We start from the raw sequence: 19,795 nt of genomic DNA, 5'->3' as shown, positions 1-19,795 counted from the left end.
AATGAATCGGGTTAAGTTGACTCACTAAATGACTAACCCGTGATGGGCTGGATCGAGTCGAACCGCAGTTATGCGTTCTGACAGCTTTATCTTATTTTGAATCAATAGTTATGTTTGATTAAAAATGTAATATATTCTATTTGAATATAACATTATTTATGATAAAAAATATATTTTAATATAGTAATTTTTATAATATTTTGAACAATATATTTTTTTATTTGTTTATTATTTAACACATGTACTGTATTAAAATATTGTAAAAAATATATATGTAACATATTCTAGTTGAAGACAGTTGTTACAGTAATTCACGCACAAAATAATATTTAATTAAATATCACGTGATCTTCTGAGACGTGGATCTCTATGGCCATGTTGCACAGCTATAAATAATGACAAGAGTTATGAGTAGTGCAAGCAGCTAGTAGAAATGAATTTGGTTATTCCAAAATCAAAGAGCATGAGCTTCCTATCCCTCATCATTTTTCTACTCTTCTCATTTCCAACACTCTCTTTTTCGCAATATGTTGGGAACACTATCTTTCTCAATCATCGTAAGATACTCCCCAAACAGGAACTCCTTACCTCGTATGCTGTCATCTTTGATGCTGGTAGCTCTGGCAGTCGTGTGCATGTCTTCCATTTTGACCAGAACTTAGATCTTATTCGCCTTGGCAATGACCTTGAGTTTACTAAAAAGGTTCAACTAAAACCTTTATTACATTATCCTCTATATTCTCTTCACTTCTTACTCTTGGTAATTTGGCGCAGATCACACCTGGTTTGAGCTTCTACGCAGATCATCCTGAAAAAGCTGCAGAATCTCTCATTCCACTTTTAGAGGACGCTGAAAGGGTTGTTCCTCAGGAACAGCACCCCAAGACACCCCTTAAACTTGGGGTGAGTGTTTCTCATCTCCCGTTCTGTCACCTATTAATTTCTCACGTTTTGAAGGGTTTGGTTTGGACCCTTATCCACCAACAAAGTCAAATGAAAAGCTCTTTAAACATGTTCATATGATGTAGAACATGAATCCTAGTAATCTATATATGCACTCAGGATCATCATGGTTCTGACAGTAATATTCACTGCTTCAAGGAAACATTATCAGTGGAGACAAAAACTCACACTTTGATAAACTCGGTATTCTAAAAACAATTAATCTATGACTAAGTATTTGGAAATATCTTGGTGAAAACATAAATAAAATAAGCATTACCCATTCCATAAAATCTTAGTCTAAATAATACTGGTGTGTGAGTGCAAAAGGAGTTTATAGATGACCTATTTTCAATGTTGAATTTGAAATGCAGGCAACAGCGGGTTTGAGGCTGTTAGATGAGGATGCTGCTGAAAACATATTGCAAGCGGTAACCATGAGATTAATTCATGTTTTTATCTTGTTAACTATGCTTTCAATGTCTTAAGTGTTCGTTTTCTTTGGTTAAAGGTTAGGGAAATGTTCAAGAACAGAAGTACACTGAACGTTCAACCAGATGCAGTATCTGTTATTGATGGAACCCAAGAAGGTTCTTACCTATGGGTATGATGCCAAACTAAAATTTCATTTCACATTTTTATATTGCAAAAAATGGATTCATTTTGGTAGATTCACTGCAGAAATAAAAGAAAATGAGAACAAGAAAACTATGCTATATATAATATATATATGGACAATTAACACGGCATACATATACATTAATATTTTATCAATTATCAAAGTATTCATGGTAACAAACTGCTATATTGATTTTAATAAATTGAAAAATTGATAAATAATTATTATATATACTGGAAGCATGATGTGAAAAAGATATCCATGTCTATAAATAGATATTTATCATAATATTTTTAAACATGCAACCGGTTTCTATTGTCACTAGTGCAGCGAGGGGCTTTTACCGCGGTTTTTTTTCACTATAGGTCGTGGTTTATGAACCGCGGCATATGCAGCCGCGGTAGTAAGTCAGAGACTTTAGGCCGCGGTTACAACCGCGGTATATAAGTTGGCAAATATGTCGCGGTTGTCCAAGGAACAGCTGCCTAAATCCTTTTTTAAAAAAAAAAAAAATTGTCCCCTATATGCCGCGGTTCAACCGCGATAGAAGATCCCGTTATATGCCGCGGTTAGTGCACTAACCACGGCCTATAGTCTCTTTTTAAAAAAATAAAAATAAAAACGAAACACTATATGCCGCGGTTCAGGTCACAACCGCGGCATATTCCCCTGTAGTTTTTTAAAATTGCAGGTTTGTTTTTGTGATATCCACTACCACAAAAACAGACCTGCATATAAAAACATGTACACAAATTCAATTTCAACATAACAAACACATGTTCAAATGTATTTCAACATCAAATAAAGTACAAAGTCTAAGAAAATACAATCTAATCAAATGCAATGTTTAAATCTAAGAGCTATTGTATAATCTAATTATAGACTTCGCAGCAGCGTTCCTAATGAATAATAGTGGCTTCTCAGGAACTGGTGTAGTAGTCTTGAATCTCTGCAAAAGACAATTCATATTAATTAGTGTATATGAATTCAACATTTGGAAAAAAAATCAAATATACAAGTAATTAAACATGTGTATGTTCCGAATTCAACACATGTGTATGTTCCGAATGATGAATCTCGACTATAAATTATACAAGTAATTAAAGTCATTATGGATTAGCTAAATATTACATTAAAAAACATAATTATATATGTTTTTAGTTCTGAATTTTGACAAAATTAATTTTTTTTTTGTCAAAATTTTGATATATTTTATTATCAATCGTTAAAAATAATAGATATGATTATTTTAATATAATTAAGGTAAAGTATCACTATTCTTCTATTATTGACATCAACTTTCACCATGCATGAGACGATCACCAGAAATGCATGTGAAGCAGTATTATTATTTAACTTGTCTGATGATATTTTGAGAATTTTGTCTATAGGTTGCAGTTAACTATCTTTTGGGAAAGTTGGGAAAGAAGGTTTCAAAAACAATGGGAGTGATAGATCTTGGAGGTGCATCAGTTCAAATGGCCTATGCTGTCACAAAAAACACAGCTAAAAATGCCCCAAAACCACCAGAAGGAGAGGATCCTTACATCAAGAAACTTGTACTGAAGGGAAAGAAATATGACCTTTATGTTCACAGGTGTATACACTCAGCTTCAATTATCATAATGTCTAGTTCTAGAAGCCAGAGAGGTATATATTTTCTTAATTCGAAGAACTAAAAACTTATCTATGTCAAAAGATGGTAGGGTTATGCATATCAAAAAGGAAAAATCTCTATGATATGTAGTTAGTAATAACTGATAAATATATGCATGAGCGGTGCAATGGCTAATGTACAGGTCTTAATTTTGGCAGTTACTTGCATTATGGTAACGAAGCAGCTCGTGCTGAGATTTTCAAGGTCACTGATGGTGCTGCTAGTCCTTGCCTTTTAGTTGGTTATGAAGGTAATTAAAGCATTCTTTTTCGCATATACTGTAATGCTGTTTTTGAGCATTGTAGACAATAACATGTGAGTTTTTCTTCTTCTTGAAAGATATATACAAATATTCTGGAGAAACATACAAGATCTTTGGCCCTACTTCTGCTTCCAACTTTGATGAATGCCGAGACACAGTTCTTAAGGTTCTGAGACTGAATGAGCCTTGTGACCATCAAAATTGTACATTTGGTGGGATATGGGACGGTGGAAAAGGAAGTGGACAGAAAAACCTTGTTGTTACTTCATCTTTCTACTATAGGACTTCAGAGGTTGGTTTTGTGAAGCCACCCAATTCCAGAAATCGTCCTGTGGAGTGGGAAATTGCAGCTAAAGAAGCTTGTAAATTATCATTTGAGGAAGCCAAATCCACTTTTCCAAATGTTGCCAAAGATAAACTTCCATTTGTATGCCTGGATCTTGTATACCAGTATACATTGCTTGTTAATGGATTTGGTATGTTTTAATTTCTTTCAAAAAATATATATTAATGGTAAATTATATTTTCTTTTTTGTGTTATACACTGACTCCTGATTCAATTTTTGGCAGGCCTTGATCCTGAGCAAGAGATTACAGTGGCAGAAGGAATTGAATATCAAAATTCTATCGTGGAAACAGCATGGCCTCTAGGAACTGCCATTGAAGCCATATCATCTTTGCCTAAATTTAATCCATTAATGTATTTCATTTAAGCTTCTAGAGAATTCAGGAAAATTCCAATGTTTAAAAGTACCTTTATTGAAATAATTAAAAGGAAACTCGCACTTTCACCATTCCTTATTGGGTATCAAATGATTTATATGGACATATATAATTATTTATACATCATGCTAATAGTTAATGAAAAAAAAATCATTTCAAATCTAGAAAACATTAATAAATTTAAAAGTTAGAGATTTTCTTTTAGAAAAGTAATCAAACTATATGAAACGGATTAAACATGTTCTATTTTATTCATCATTAACCTATTCTAAAGCCTTAAAATACGAATATCGCATCAATCATATATCATAATCATAATAATAAATTAGGGCATAGCTTTCACATGACTTGGAAACTACTTTTAGTGTAAAAATAAATAATTTTATATTGTCTAGTGTATGTCTAATGATGTAAAATAATACAACAACATTAATATAATTAGAAACACATTCCGTCGTTAACCAAAATGGTAGCACACGAAAAGCAATAATGGTTGGAGCTTCATGTTTGGCAAAACATAGGTTTGTATTAATCAAGAAATGGCATAGGATTCGTTTATTTAACTTAGAAAATCACGATGACATAGTATTTGTTTGTTCTAAATTTAAGTAAAAATAATATTTTATTTAGGGTAAAATTAACTTTTAATAACTTTTAAAATTGTTAAAAAGTAATTTAGAGATAAAAAGCAGATAAATTAAAAGGGACGAACAGTTAAAAAAAGTCAAAATAAACAGGAAAGGAAGGTTGTTCAAGATAATTGAATGTAAGGACGATAAAATAGGTCAATTCGATTCGTTTAAGTCTAATGAGACATCCACCCATAAAAAAGACTAGATCGGATTAGTCTATCATCAAATCTAATATAGATGAAAATCTACATTTAAAAAACAAAGGCTGAAAAAAACTGTCAAAGTTGTAAGGATTCTAGGATGTCAAACTCTATTAATGAAGCCAAGTTGCACAAAGTCACCATGTTTTTTTTATGAACAATGATATTTTGATAATTTTTTTTAACAACTCTTTTACAATAAAACATTATCATCACATTTTATTGATTTGTTTGAATTTATATTTAAAAAATATTTAAAACGGATCAATAGTAAAGTTTCATTGTCAAAAAATTATAAAATTATTAAACATACATTTTCCTTAAGTTAAACTACATTTTACACGGAAACATTACCGTAGACTTTGTCTATTTATATGTTTGAGAGTGAATGTTGCAACGTTGAGAGTTAGTTGACTGGTTTGAGAATGGTTTTAGAGTGGTCAAGAAAAGGGACAAAGAACATGGACTTAACCCTCTTTTTACTTCTACTCTTTTTACTATTGCCTGCTATCTCTTCTTCCATATATGTTGGGAACAATATCTTGTTCAATCATCGCAAGATATTCCCCAAACAACAAGAACTTACTTCCTACGCTGTGATCTTTGATGCCGGTAGCACTGGTAGCCGTGTGCATGTTTTTCATTTCGACCAGAACTTAGATCTTCTTCACATAGGCAACGAGATTGAGTTTTATGATAAGGTGAAAATTAAGCTTCATAAGTATTAGCTTATAGGTATATATATATTTACATGTTCATGTGAATCATGGGTTTCTCTTCATTACTGCTTGGCATGTTTGTGGTGTAGGTGACACCTGGTTTGAGTGCATATGCGGATCATCCTGAAAATGCAGCAAAATCTCTGCTTCCACTTTTGGAGGAAGCTGAAAGTGTTGTCCCTGAGAACCTCTACCCCACCACACCTGTTAAACTTGGTGTTCGTCTTATGCCTCTCTATATTTCTCACTCATTCCTCATAATTTGATAGTATTGAACATTTGGAAAATGAGTAGTGTATTTTGAGTAACCTTTTATGGTATATATGCAGGCGACTGCAGGTCTAAGGCTTTTGGATGGGGATGCTTCTGAAAGGATATTGCAAGCGGTAATTAAATAAAGGATCTTAAATTCTTAATCTTTTTCTCGTGTTGGCTTTCAAAATCTAAGGTTTTCATTTTTCTTATGTTTAATTAGGTTAGGGATTTNCTCAAGAACAGAAGTACCTTCAGCGTTCAACCAGATGCTGTAGCTATAATTGATGGAACCCAAGAAGGTTCTTATCTATGGGTACGACTTATCAATATCTACTTTATGGTNATAAAGAAAAAATAATCAAAATCTGCACTAATCACTTTTATTTTTTACCACTTAATGCCCGTTGTAAGTTCCTTCAATGTATTTTAGCTTATATTAATATTTAAAGTTTTTCCGTCTTCTTAATGTCATATAGCATTTTATATGTTGATGTGACTTGTTTTTACTCATAAATGTCTCAAATTATTCTAGTGTTTACTAACCAAATTAATTGTACTAAATCGATTGTCTCAAATTAGTTAAGAAAAAATTTACAGCTCTTTTTAAACGTACGCTTCTACTGTTTGTTTTTAAGGTGACAATGACAAAATTAATTTTGGGTTATTGATGATTACTGGTTATATTGGTATATGCTATTTTAAAAAATACTGTTCATCTAATCACATTTTAAAAGTCTGGTTACAATAAAATACAATATTACTATTCATCCAATTGTGGAGGTATATTTATGGTATTCATTAGTGTAAAAATTAATAGGAGTAGGTGGTACGTTAACTTTTAGCATATAGTTAATTATAGATTTTACATAATTCCATTTCTGTCAACTATCATCAAAGAAACATTAGTAACATGCTATTTCGTCTCTCTTGCCATTCAACTATTTTGTAGGTGACAGTAAACTATTTACTAGGGAATTTGGGGAAGAATTTTTCAAAGACAGTGGGAGTAGTTGATCTTGGAGGTGGATCAGTTCAAATGGCATATGCTGTCTCAAAGAACACAGCAAACAATGCTCCACAACCACCAGAAGGAGAGGAACCTTACATAAAGAAACTTGTCCTCAAGGGAAAGAAATATGACCTCTATGTTCACAGGTTCTCTTCTTTCTAACTATTGATATACTGGTAAGTGTTGAAGTGTGAGTAGATGTAGTGCAGTATAACTTCTGATAGAAAAACCTCATGGACAAGCCTTCTGAGTTGTTTCAATTTGAAGTCTAGATAACTAGGTACCTATTTATCTAGTATGTAGTTTTAACATTCTTCTTTCAGTTACTTGCGCTATGGTAGAGAGGCATTTCGTGCTGAGGTTTTGAAGGTCACTGATGGTTCTGCTAACCCTTGTATTTTATATGGCTTTGATGGTAAGAGCATTTACACATGCCCAGATGCTAATTAATGGTGAAAAATCTTCCAATATTTTTGTCATGCATGACAATAACAGAAGTACATAATTTTATTCCTTGAAAGGGACCTACACATATTCTGGAGAAGACTATAAGGCCTTTGCTCCCATTTCTGGGTCCAACTACCATAAATGCAGAAAGATAGTTCTTCAAGCTCTCAAAGTGAACCAGTTTTGCCCCCACAGAAATTGTAGTTTTGGAGGGATATGGGATGGTGGAAAGGGAAGTGGACAAAACATTCTTTTCGGCACTTCATCTTTCTATTATCTGCCGTCGGAGGTATCTAATTATATTTGGCCAAATTTGTTGTGTCTACGAGTTCTTATTTTGACTATTCCACATGCTCATTTTAATTATGTTATGTTGGATACATTAGATTGGTATTTTTAATCCAAATAAACCCAAGTCCAAGATTCATCCTTTGGATTTGAAGACTGAAGCAAAGAGAGCTTGTAAAACAACATTTGAGGATGCCAAATACACTTATCCACTTCTTTCAGCTGATAAACTTCCATATGTATGCTTGGACCTTACATACCAGTATGCATTGTTTACTGATGGATTTGGTAGGTTTCTGCAATGAAGTTTTTTTCCTAAATGTGTTTATTGTTCTCATATACTGAATTTTTATTTTATTTTATTTTCATATTTGGCAGGCTTAGATCCATTGCAAGAGATCACAGTGGCAAATCAAATTGAATATCAGGATGCACTTGTGGAAGCAGCGTGGCCTTTAGGCACTGCCATAGAAGCCATATCTTCATTGCCTAAATTTGATCCATTCATGTATTTTATTTAAGCTTCTGCTGCCATATTTTAGTGCTATAGGGCACTATCAAAACCTACTGAATAAAATATTAAAACTTATGCCATTTCTTCATACAGAGAAAGAAATGTTCTGATTCTTCTGTCGATTTGAAGATTTTATGGGAAGAATTGGAAAGGTCAATACCAAACTGCACATGCAACACCACATGCAACACCAAATGAAACCATGATTTTGTAAAAGTCATGGTTAAATATAAAGATTCTAAATATGTCATGCTTCTTGAAAAGTCTTGAGGAATTGTTTGTTGCTTTCAAGACACAAATCCTTTTAACATTAATCATGTTTTTCCCCTGGTGCTTCAACAAGGAAGGCAAATTACTGGAGAAGGCCTGACTGGTGTGAAGATATTAGTTAACACTGCCACAAATCAAGCAAAGAAATGAACACACAGTAAACAACATTGTTACCAATAACGATAACAATCTTGTCAAAATAAAAGAGAATGCTTTTCCACAAACTGGGATGCAAGATTCTAACCAAAATCAAAACAAGTCCAACTTCTCATGGAAATGCTACAAAACTAAATGATTAACTTTTCACACAGCATCAATTAGATTAAAGGGTACATTGCTGAATCTTCCACTCAGCAACCTGAAAAAGGTAAAAGCATTGAACATTCTTGGATTTTGGATAGAGGGGTCACTGATATCTATAAAATCCTTCGTTCTTACATAACGTTTGTTAGTTTCTAGATATTGTCACATTGAAAATGATTGGGCAAGTTGAGTTGCATAAGGGCCTATTATACCACATTCATCTAGTATTTAATACTCATCCTTCAAATCTCTTTCGTCCTTTCCATACTTATCTTTTATAGAATAAGCGAGTGGGATGCCTACAAAAGATTTTCTCACACTCGTACTCTGAATCAAAGATTCTAGGTATATTATTTTGCTTTTCAAACTGTATTATCGAAATTGACATATGTGCCATGAAGAGAAGTTTGAGCAAACATCCTTGGCCTCAATAAATTAAGCATTTTTATGACTTTTTGCTTAATTAAGATTCAAGATGGAACCTCAACTAAGAATAAATACTTCTCACTGTATGCATGTCTGTATCTCATGATATATGATGTCTATTGGGTGGACAGAAATATAAAAGATAACTTTTAGAAAATTTGCATTGGTGTGGGAACAATAATATAGTTAACAAGTCTTTTAATTTTACAGTATTAATTGTATTTATAAAATTATATATATATATATATATATATATATATATATATATATATATATATATATATATATATATAAGTCATATGGTTGTTATCAAAATATGTTTTGATTTTTTTTATAATTAAGTTACTATAAAAAAAGTTTGTATGTAAGTAGTTCATGAAAATTTTTAGGTAACTTTAGTATTAGAAAGTGTATCTTTCCCATGAGTATTTTTGTAGATATTTTTTCTACACTGTATTTCGTAGGTAATGTTCGTAGATAATATTAGACACTTTAATTTCATAAATAAGTTGCCTATGAATACACCTTTTCGTAGATAAACTTACCTACAAGCTTATTATTTACGAAATATGCTCCGTAGATCATATTAAATTACTTATGAATATTTTTCATTACCTACTATTTCTAGGCATAGACAATAACAAAATTTTTTGTAGCTGTATGAATAATATTCATAATCTAGATATCAGAGTATGAAACTAACATTTATAATTTTTTATATCAGAATATTAAAATGATCATGGTATCAGAGTATAATGTCTGAAATTATATGGTATCAAAATATAGTAATAAAGTAATAACACGAGTTGACATTTACTATGTTTCTGAGTTGAAGAACAATATTTTAAACATAGGTTAGTTGTTGGAAAATGCTAACTCGGTTTTAATAAAAAAACGAGGTATTATATTTGAAAGATAAGAATGATCGTCATGCAGACTAGGTAAAAATATGAAGAAAATTCGAACGTATAATTGGAGTTGAAGATCTTGCAGAAGAGGTGTTTAAAGTTGGACATGAAAGGTGAAGTAATGATATGTCATTTCCTGTTTGAACACCTTAACCTTGGAAGCTTTGGTCAAGCTACCAAGAAGAGAACTAGTACTCAGACTACCCAGTATAGAATTTGAGAAGAAATTTTGTGAAGAATGCATACTTGAAAAACAATTAAGAATTTCCCAACTCAGTCATGTATAGGGCAAAAGAGCAACTCAAACGAGTACACACTAACCTATGTGGACATATTACTCCTAGTTCATATAATGATAAGAGGTATTTCATCTCATTTATAAAGGATTTCTTTAGAAAAGTCTTGGTATATTTTGTACAGAAGAAGACGAAAGCACTAGAAGCATTTAAGATATTCAAGCTAATGGTGGAAAACTGATAAGCAAATTAAAGCACTTTGGTCTGACAGGATAGATGAATTCACATCAGCAAAATTAAAGGAGTATTGTGAAGAGCAAGGAATAAAGCATTTTCTTAGAGTTTTGTATTCACCACAACAAAGTGGCGTGATTGAAAGAAACAATATGACCATGACATCACAAGAAAACATGGAATGGAAGAAAGCCGAGTGTCAAATATTTTAAAGTCTTCGAATGAATGGCTTATGGACATGTCCCAAGTCAAGTTAGAAAGAAACTTAATGACAAAAAGAAAAGGTACATATTCATTGGTTATGATGAACAAACAAAAATCTATAACTTGTACAAAATTCTAATAAGTCAAAATGTTCAAGTAAATGAAAATAATAAATGGAACTAGGTTAATGCTAAATCACAAAATATCAAGTGTTTGGAGATTACTTATAAAAGGGTGAATGAACATGATGAAAAAGAAGGAGCAACTATAAAACCCAATTTTGAAGTTTAAATATTTATAACTCCAATAATAAAATACATATAATATATCTCTTGACAGATATAGAATATATGAAATTTGAAGAAGTTAATATCATTATCTACCATATAAACTATATAATATATCTCTTGGGAGGCATAAAAGATATGAAATTTGAAGAAGTTAATACCACTATCTACCATATAAACTTAGTAATACAGGATCCAAGAATACAGAAAACTGATTATTAAGATAAAAAAAATTAAGTTTATAAAAGAGTTTTATTGAATAAACTTAAATTTTGAAAAAAAAAATACTTGTATAAATCCAAAGGTGTTTATTTTCCAGTTTGTGTCTTTTGTTTTTCACTTCTCAGGGTAATTTTTATTTTTTGGTTTCGGTTGCACTGTAACAATTAGATAATAGACCTTGGTGCTCATTATATTTTAATAATTCGATCATTTAGGAGTTATTCGTTTTTTCTATTTTGAGCAGCAGTTTTTTTTTTATTTAATTTGGGTATTATCGCGTCTGGAAATGGCTATTTTAATAGCTTTCTCAGTCAATGAAAAACTACGCATGTTATACACAGCAAATTTTCTTTGTGCATCACGTTATTTCTTTAACATTGATGATGCTGCTAGTCCTTGCCTTTTAGCTGCTGATGAAGGTAAATAAAGCATTCTTTTTCACAAACCCTATAATGTTTCTTACGTACTAAACGAATCTTATTAATATTTTAAAAATTACATGTTAACTGTTTGGTCACTATTTTTATTAGTTGTAGTTATTTCAAGTTGAATGTTATAAAGTGCTGTTTTTCAGCATTCTAGACAATAAAAGTGAGTTTTTTTTTTCTTCAAACATCTGTACAAATATTCTGGAGAAACGTATAAGATGGGTCCTACTTCTGGTTCCAACTGATAATGTAAGACCAACGAAAAAAATGTAATGTTTATAAATAAAACTTGAGGATATTTTATTAGAATATACATGAGATGTGTCAGTTGAGGTTAAGTATTGAGTAGAATATAAAGTTTTATGTTATTTAATTATTTTGTGAATATAAGTGTAATACATGTTATTGTATGGTTGTCAAATTTATGATCTTTTATATTTTTAATGTGATATGTTGATTTGTTGATAGATATATGTGTTAAACGGATACGAGTTTAAATATTAGGAAGAGAGGTTTATGAAAAACCTTTGTTTTATTTTAGTTATATTTTTGCCTACGGACAATAATGTCTTTTCCCTTTGTGTATTGAGGTGTAAAAATTATAAGTTGAAAATTAGAAAATAGAACGTGGAATTTAACAACTAGTTATAAAACTGGTTGAGATTTTAAAGGTAGCACTATCTAAGCAATTACTCTTTAAGTTATGATATATTTTAATTTAATAATAAAATATGGACTTATTGAACAAAAAATAAAAAGAAATAAAACTTAATAAAAAGAGTACATAAAAATTCAGAAAAAAGAAAAAGAGAGCATGGTAAGACAGAGTATTTTTGAAAAGGTAGCAGAAGTGTGAAAGCATTGATCTCTATCCTTAAAGCCTCATAATTGGCTAAGATGTTGTAAATGCTCCAAATGTATGATAGAGACACGAGGGTGAGAAAAAGACTTGTGTTATTTAAAGTTTTTGTTAGAACTGTCAGAACGGGTAACCCGGTCCGACCCGGTCTGGTTCACTACGGGTTGGTCACTTAGTGAACCAACCCAACTCGGCTCATTTATTAGCGGGTTAGAAAAATTCAAACCCGGCCCGACCCACCACGGGTTGGTGGGTAAACGGGTTGACTCACTGGCTTATTTAATTACAAATTTAAATAAAAAAATACAAACTTTCTATAATTCAAATCTAAACCCATTTCATTCCAAAATTTCACTCAAGTTTAATTAATTTTGAAAATAGGAAACTTAAATAATTTTTTCAAACAAAAAAAAATAATAAATATCTTTTTATAAAATTAAAATTAAATTTTAATAAAATAAAATTGGGTAGGTGGGTTGGTGGGCCAACCCCGCCCACCACGGATTTTACCCACATGAGTCGGGTTTACATGAGCTGGATTGAAATCTGACCCGCATAAAAAAATACAATTTTTTCAAACCTAACCATGATGGCAAAAATGCTCTAGCTAGGACAAGCCAAATCTAGAAGCAAATCAAGCCATAAGTTCATGGATGAAGATTGTGGAATTTGGTGCTGCTGAAAGGTCTTGATAGCTCATGATTTTGATGAGATGTATGATGATGGAAGGTGTGTTTGGTGGTTCTCTAAGAGAGGTTGGGTCAACTCTTGGAGGAAGGTGGCTAGAGGAGGCCACTTGGGTTGCTCTAGCCTAGGGTGACCTTAAAAGAGTAGTATGGCACAAAAATGGCAGCATAACTTTACTCTAAATCAAAGGTGATTACATGATGGAGAACNCCTCTATTTATAGGCTAAGGTGTCTCAAAATGGGCTGAAACTTTAACCTAAAAGAGCCACCTTGGTTGTCTTGGAGAGCAAGGAGAAATCCTCTCTAATAGGAGGGAGACAAGTGGCAAAGATCCTCTCAAATGAGAGAGTGACATGTGGCCACTACCTATGGAAAAACTCTCCATTCCTATAGTGACACATGGCCACTAACTAGGAGGAAAACTCTCCAATGGGAAGCTTCCACATGTCTAGGACGAAAATCTTCTCCCCTGTTCTCCAAGCTTAGCCAAAATGTTGACCCCTTGGTCAACACACCCATTTTGGACATCCAAGCACAGTCAACTTTGGGCCTTGACCCTTTGTTGACTTGTTTGGTCAAAATCCTATTCTACTTGGCACAAAATACAAGGCCCAATTGAAATTTTACACTATTAGGCCCATAATACCAAGCCCAAATAAAATCTAGACTACTTGGCCCAAAATACATTACCCAAAATTATTCTTATTCTACTAAATATTCATGATGACTTAAGATGGTCTAAGAGAAAGAGTATAGGTCCATCTTCCATAGATGTCTCCAACTCTTCATGAATGTGCTAGGTCATTGCAAGGGGTATGCCATCATTCTCTCCCTCTTGAAAAGGATTTGCCCTCAAATCTTCTTGTTCTTTTATGACAAAAAACTTTTTCTTATTTTTGGTTAATTTATGTATTGTTCCACCAGGATCAAAGATCCATATGCAAGTGTCATCAAACTCAAAACCAATAATCTTATGAGCCACAAAATACATGTATCTAGTTGAATGATTTAAATAAGACCTTATGCTAATTTTAAAAGAATTTACTTGAAAACTTTGAAGGTCTACTCCACAAAATTGTTTGTGTTTACTTTGAGTTAATTGTATCCTAAAAGGTATCATCAACTCAAAGTTAGTTTGATTTGGAAAAAACTGAGGAGTTAAAAATAGTTGGAGGTGAAAAAGAAGTTGAAATTTCAAAAGTAAAAAATGGAGTTATGAAAGATGGTTGGATGTATTGAGAAAAGTTCAAGGATTGGAAAATTCCCCTCATCATCTTAGTCTCAACCTTAATTGTGGGAGTGGTAGAGTGCTTTAGTAACTCTTCCTTTTCTTCTTTTTCTCTCTTTTCTTTCTCATTCCTTTTCTTTTATCTTTTTCTCTTCATACTCTCTTCTTCTTTCCTCCTCCTTTTTCTCTCTTCTTACTTTCTCCTCTCTCTCTCTTTGTTCTTTCTCTCTTTTCTCATGCTCCTCTTTCTCCCTTTGTTCTTTCTTCCTTCTTTTGTCTTCCTCTCTTCTTCTCTCTATCTTCCTTAAATCCTTTTTAACTTTTTCTTGTTTTTCATTAAGAATACTAATCTCTTCTTCCAACTTAGCAAGAGACTCTTCTCTTTCAATTCTCTTTTTCTTTGAGAAGGGTTTCTTGCCTTTGCCAAATTTTAAGTGACTCTTTTGCTAAATTTTTCAAAGTGGGTTTTACAACCTTACTAGAGTCACTTCCAATTTCATACGAAATAGTCTTAGACATCCTTAAAGGTTTTAAAAAATATGCAATACAACAAACAAATACTTGAATTTCAAAGAAAGTTCCTTAAGAGATTTAAGGAGGCAAAAGATACCTAAGTTCACTTCCAGGAAAGGGAGGTGAATCACAATGGATTTCTTAAATACCAAACCTTTCCTAGCCAAAGTTTACCTTAGGCACTCTTGAACCAAATTTCTCAAAGGGAACTAAAGTTGAAATTAAAGTTGACACACACTAAGCTATCACAATTAAAGAAAGCAAATAAACTAGGTATGCAGCCTAATGATTAAGTTAAAAGAACTTTGGTTCCTCCAACCAACCAACTAAAAACGAAATTTACTAAGAAATAAAGGTTCATGTTAGGAGATGGGATTGAGCACCAAATACTCCCTCAAGATACCTAACAAGTCCATGAGTTACAAGAGAAAAGAAAAAAAAAAGATTACAAAGCCAAAAATTACAACCAAATCAAAGCTACCTCCCAAAGTGTTTCTCTCATTTCTTTTTGGCTATCACCCTAGACTTAAAGCTCCATTTGGGTCTCCACCACCTAGAAGGCTACCTCTAAGATATTGGATCACCTCACAAAGAGAACCTACACCACAAAAAGTAACCAAAGCTGAAATTGTGCAAGAAGAAACAAGGGATAAAAGCAATAAAAAGGTCCAAAAACAAGAAAGGCTTTGCAAAAGGAATTTAATTATGAAAAATCTAAAAAAATCCAAGAATACAAGCAAGAAATTAAAGGTTAAGAAACAAAGGTTAGCACTCAAAAGAAATCCTAATGAAAGGTGCTAGAATAGATTTACAAAACAAAAACTACTAGAAAAAAAGTGGGTGGTTCTTGTCTTTTGGCAACTTTGAGCAAATGGGGCACTAAGGCCACTCTTTTAACATCATAGCCAAAACTTTTAGTCACTGGAAATTAAAGATAAAAACCCAAAATAGTAAACAAAACACGTTCCAAAACAGATTGCATAAAAACAATGGTAGTGGTCTAAGCACACAATATTTTTCAATTCTCTTTTGGTACTCTTTTGAGGCCTTTTGCTTAAAAGCTTTTAGCACTTCTTTTTCCACTCTTTTAAGGTGAAAAATAAGACCATCACAGACTTGGAACAGAGGTGATTTATGGGTTTTAAAAGCCACAAAGACAAGAAACACAAAATAGAAGAGAATCCTACTAGAATTAAAAATGGAGTTGAAAACTAGAAATATCAATAGGGAATTTTTTTTTTTTAAGAGCTTGCCAATGATCTAAAGGCAAGTATGAACCCAAAACTTCAAATATAAAACCCTCAAATGGTTGTATATGGTACAGTTTTGCAAACTAAGTTATATATTCTTTTTGATGATTTTTCAAAGTTACTAGAGAAAATTGACAAGAAAAGAATTACACATGACTCTAGACAAACATGGATGGATTAAAAAATTAAAATGACTCAATCAATGAAATGCACCAAATATAAATCAATAAAAGACCCAAGAAAATAGTAAGGAATGACTCAAAAAAGAAAAGGCACAAAACAGTAGCCAAAACTAACAAAACATAACTTGGAAAATGCTAATGACAACATTCTAGCAGCATTGACCTTTTCTTAGTGTTTTACTCACAAATTTCTCTAAAGAAGTCCAAATGAATTGATTTTTTTTGTTTGAAACTAGACTCAAAGGGCTTTCTTTTGAGTATTTTTACGTATTTTTTGGACAACTGAGCTAGATGAAATTTAAGTTTCAAAATCGTCACAGTTTACTGCCAGAAAAAAATGATAGATGGAAAAACTAACACAAGACAAGTAAGGAAAGCATTAAACAACAAGGAAATAACAAAGGATCAAAACCAAGAAACTTAGCTCTTTGAAGAAGCAAGGCTCTTGATACCAAATGTGGCAAAAATGCTCTAGCTAGGACAAGCCAAATCTAGAAGCAAATCAAGCCATAAGTTCATGGATGAAGATTGCAGAATTTGGTGGTGGTGAAAGGTGTTCATAGCTCATGGTTTTGATGAGATGTATGATGGTGGAAGGTGTGTTTGGTGGTTCTCTAAGAGAGGTTGAGCCAACTCTTGGAGGAAGGTGGCTAGNGGAGGCCACTTGGGTTGCTCTAGCCTAGGGTGACCTTAAAATAGTAGTATGACACAAAAATGACAGCATAACTTTACTCTAAATCAAAGGGGATTACATGATGGAGAACACCTCTATTTATAGGCTAAGGTGTCTCAAAATGGGCTGAAACTTTAACCTAAAAGAGCCACCTTGGTTGTCTTGGAGAGCAAGGAGAAATCCTCTCNCCTCTATTTATAGGCTAAGGTGTCTCAAAATGGGCTGAAACTTTAACCTAAAAGAGCCACCTTGGTTGTCTTGGAGAGCAAGGAGAAATCCTCTCCAATAGGAGGGAGACAAGTGACAAAAATCTTCTCAAATGAGAGAGTGTGACATGTGGTCACTGCCTATGGAAAAACTCTTCATTCCTATAATGACACATGGCCACTAACTAGGAGGAAAACTCTCCAATGGGAAGCTTCCACATGTCTAGGACGAAATTCTTCTCCCTTGTTCTCCAAGCTTAGCCAAAATGTTGACCCCTTGGTCAGCACACCCATTTTAGACATCCAAGCATAGTTAACTTTGGGCCTTTACCCTTTGTTGACTTGGTTGATCAAACTCTTATTCTACTTGGCCCAAAATACAAGGCCCAATTGAAATTCTACACTACTAGGCCCATAACACCAAGTCCAAAAAAAATCTAGTCGACTTGACCCAAAATACATTGTCCAAAATTATTCTTATTCTACTAATTCTTTATGATGACTTAAGATGGCCTAAGAGAAAGAGTATAGGTCCATCTTCCATAGATGTCTCCAATTCTTCATGAATGTGCTAGGTCATGGCATGGGGCATGCCATCAAACCCAACCCGAACCTATGATAAGACAGATTGGTCCGCAGGTTGTGACATATTTTAACAGTTTTAGTTTTTTATTATAAACATTAGAAACAATGTAATCATATTTATCTTATTTTGTTTAATTTATTAATTTCGATATTATATAAATAAATTTTTACGATATATTATGATTTTAAAAATTTTAAATTTTATTTTAAATGAAAAGATCCCAAATATCTAAATGGTACAAATGATGCCGAGACACACTTCTGCTGAAGGTTCTCGGACTAAATGAGCTTGTCAAAATTGTACATTTGGCTGGATATGGGACGCTAGAAAAGGAAATGGATAGAAAAACCTTCTTATTACTTCATCTGTTTCGTATTATAGATCTTCGTACTTATCCATTTTAATTTCTACATCCCTCCTTAATCTATTTTAATTTTTATATATAATTTTCAACTATGAGAAGTAAGTCACATTAAAAAGTAACAAAAATTAGATTTAATGTTAATTTTTAATATATGAAATTTTCACTTTAACAACTTCTATGTTTAGATAAATAGTATAAATTAAAGACAAATTTAAAATATATAAATAAATATAAATCTTATTTATTTGTAAAATTAGATTAAGTTTGAAGTCTAATTTTTAAAATAATATTTTAGTTATAAAAAATCTATCATAACAATATTTTCATTTTACTCTATCGTATTACTTATTATTAAATTACTACTGAATTTTAATTCTATATTTAATATAAAAATGTTATGGTAGAGTCAAATTTATATATATATATATATATATATATATATATATATATATATATATATATATATATATTAGTTGTAAGAATATGGAATATAAAGTAATAGAATTGGTAATTTTATTAAAATAATGAGATTGAGTATTTAATTTAGTTTGTATAAAGTTTAATTTAAAATTTGTGATTATTTTTTATAATTGTAAGTTTATACTTTATATTTTAGTTAACAACTATTCTATTATAGTATTTTATTATATTTTTGGAATGTTATATTAACCTATTTTATATAATTAGATTAAATTTAAAGTATAATCTCCATATAATAATTAATTTTTTCATTATAATTTCAATCCATGCTAATTAGGTTGTTTGTGGTCTTAGTTGGTTTTGTGAAGCCACCTAATTCCAAAAATGGTCCTGCCAATTCCAAAAATGGTCCTGTGGAATGGGAAATTGCAGCTAAAAAGAAGCTTGTAGACTATCATTAGAGGAATCCACTTTTCCACTTGTTGCCAAAGATAAACTATCATTTGAGGAATCCACTTTTCATTTTTGGCAGGCCTTGATCCTGAGCAAGAGATTACAGTGGCAGAAGGAATTGGAAACGGATGAGATTTTCTTTTAGAGAAGTAATCAAACTATATGAAACGGATTAAACATGTTCTATTTTATTCATCATTAACCTATTCTAAAGCCTTAAAATAATAACAACTCATGGAACACGTTCAGATCAAGATATATTAAAGAAGTGCTTTTGAACATTAAAATACAGGCATTGCATCAATCATATATCATAATCATAATAATAAATTAGGGCATAGCTTTCACATGACTTGGAAACTACTTTTAGTGTAAAAATAAATAATTTTATATTGTCTAGTGTATGTCTAATGATGTAAAATAATACAACAACATTAATATAATTAGAAACACATTCCGTCGTTAACCAAAATGGTAGCACACGAAAAGCAATAATGGTTGGAGCTTCATGTTTGGCAAAACATAGGTTTGTATTAATCAAGAAATGGCATAGGATTCGTTTATTTAACTTAGAAAATCACGATGACA

At 31.9% G+C, this 19,795-nt stretch overlaps 3 protein-coding genes across 3 annotated transcripts in view; all 3 read left to right on the top strand.

Annotated features, from left to right (window-relative positions):
• Positions 1-433: 433 nt before the first annotated feature.
• Positions 434-4,193, top strand: LOC106753765 (nucleoside-triphosphatase-like). Its single transcript, XM_014635612.1, has 8 exons — positions 434-703; positions 775-903; positions 1,317-1,373; positions 1,454-1,546; positions 2,953-3,158; positions 3,377-3,468; positions 3,558-3,956; positions 4,051-4,193. The coding sequence occupies exons 1-8, from the start codon at positions 434-436 to the stop codon at positions 4,191-4,193; spliced, it is 1,389 nt and encodes a 462-aa protein (XP_014491098.1).
• Positions 4,194-5,460: 1,267 nt separating this feature from the next.
• On the top strand, positions 5,461-8,341 carry LOC106753764 (nucleoside-triphosphatase-like). Its single transcript, XM_014635611.2, has 9 exons — positions 5,461-5,736; positions 5,844-5,972; positions 6,084-6,140; positions 6,230-6,322; positions 6,959-7,164; positions 7,342-7,433; positions 7,540-7,754; positions 7,852-8,041; positions 8,132-8,341. The coding sequence occupies exons 1-9, from the start codon at positions 5,461-5,463 to the stop codon at positions 8,272-8,274; spliced, it is 1,401 nt and encodes a 466-aa protein (XP_014491097.1). The 3' UTR covers positions 8,275-8,341.
• Positions 8,342-11,643: 3,302 nt separating this feature from the next.
• The window catches only part of LOC106753740 (nucleoside-triphosphatase-like), a 14,883-nt gene continuing 6,731 nt past the window's right edge, over positions 11,644-19,795 (top strand). The window contains exon 1 of the mRNA XM_014635591.1: positions 11,644-11,776. Coding sequence (XP_014491077.1) covers positions 11,644-11,776 — 133 coding nt within the window. The remainder of the gene's footprint in view (positions 11,777-19,795) is intronic.

Source organism: Vigna radiata, unplaced genomic scaffold, assembly GCF_000741045.1.
Source record: "Vigna radiata var. radiata cultivar VC1973A unplaced genomic scaffold, Vradiata_ver6 scaffold_7, whole genome shotgun sequence".
Taxonomy (NCBI): Eukaryota; Viridiplantae; Streptophyta; class Magnoliopsida; order Fabales; family Fabaceae; genus Vigna; species Vigna radiata.
The sequence above is the reverse complement of the archived record's forward strand: the minus strand, read 5'-3'. Positions and strand labels throughout refer to the sequence as shown.

Coding starts and splice junctions, on each gene's coding strand:
- LOC106753765 (XM_014635612.1), top strand. CDS start 434: ATGAATTTGGTTATTCCAAAATCAAAGAGCATGAGCTTCCTATCCCTC. Junction 904..1,316: donor AGACACCCCTTAAACTTGGG/GTGAGTGTTTCT, acceptor TTTGAAATGCAG/GCAACAGCGGGTTTGAGGCT. Junction 3,957..4,050: donor ATTGCTTGTTAATGGATTTG/GTATGTTTTAAT, acceptor AATTTTTGGCAG/GCCTTGATCCTGAGCAAGAG.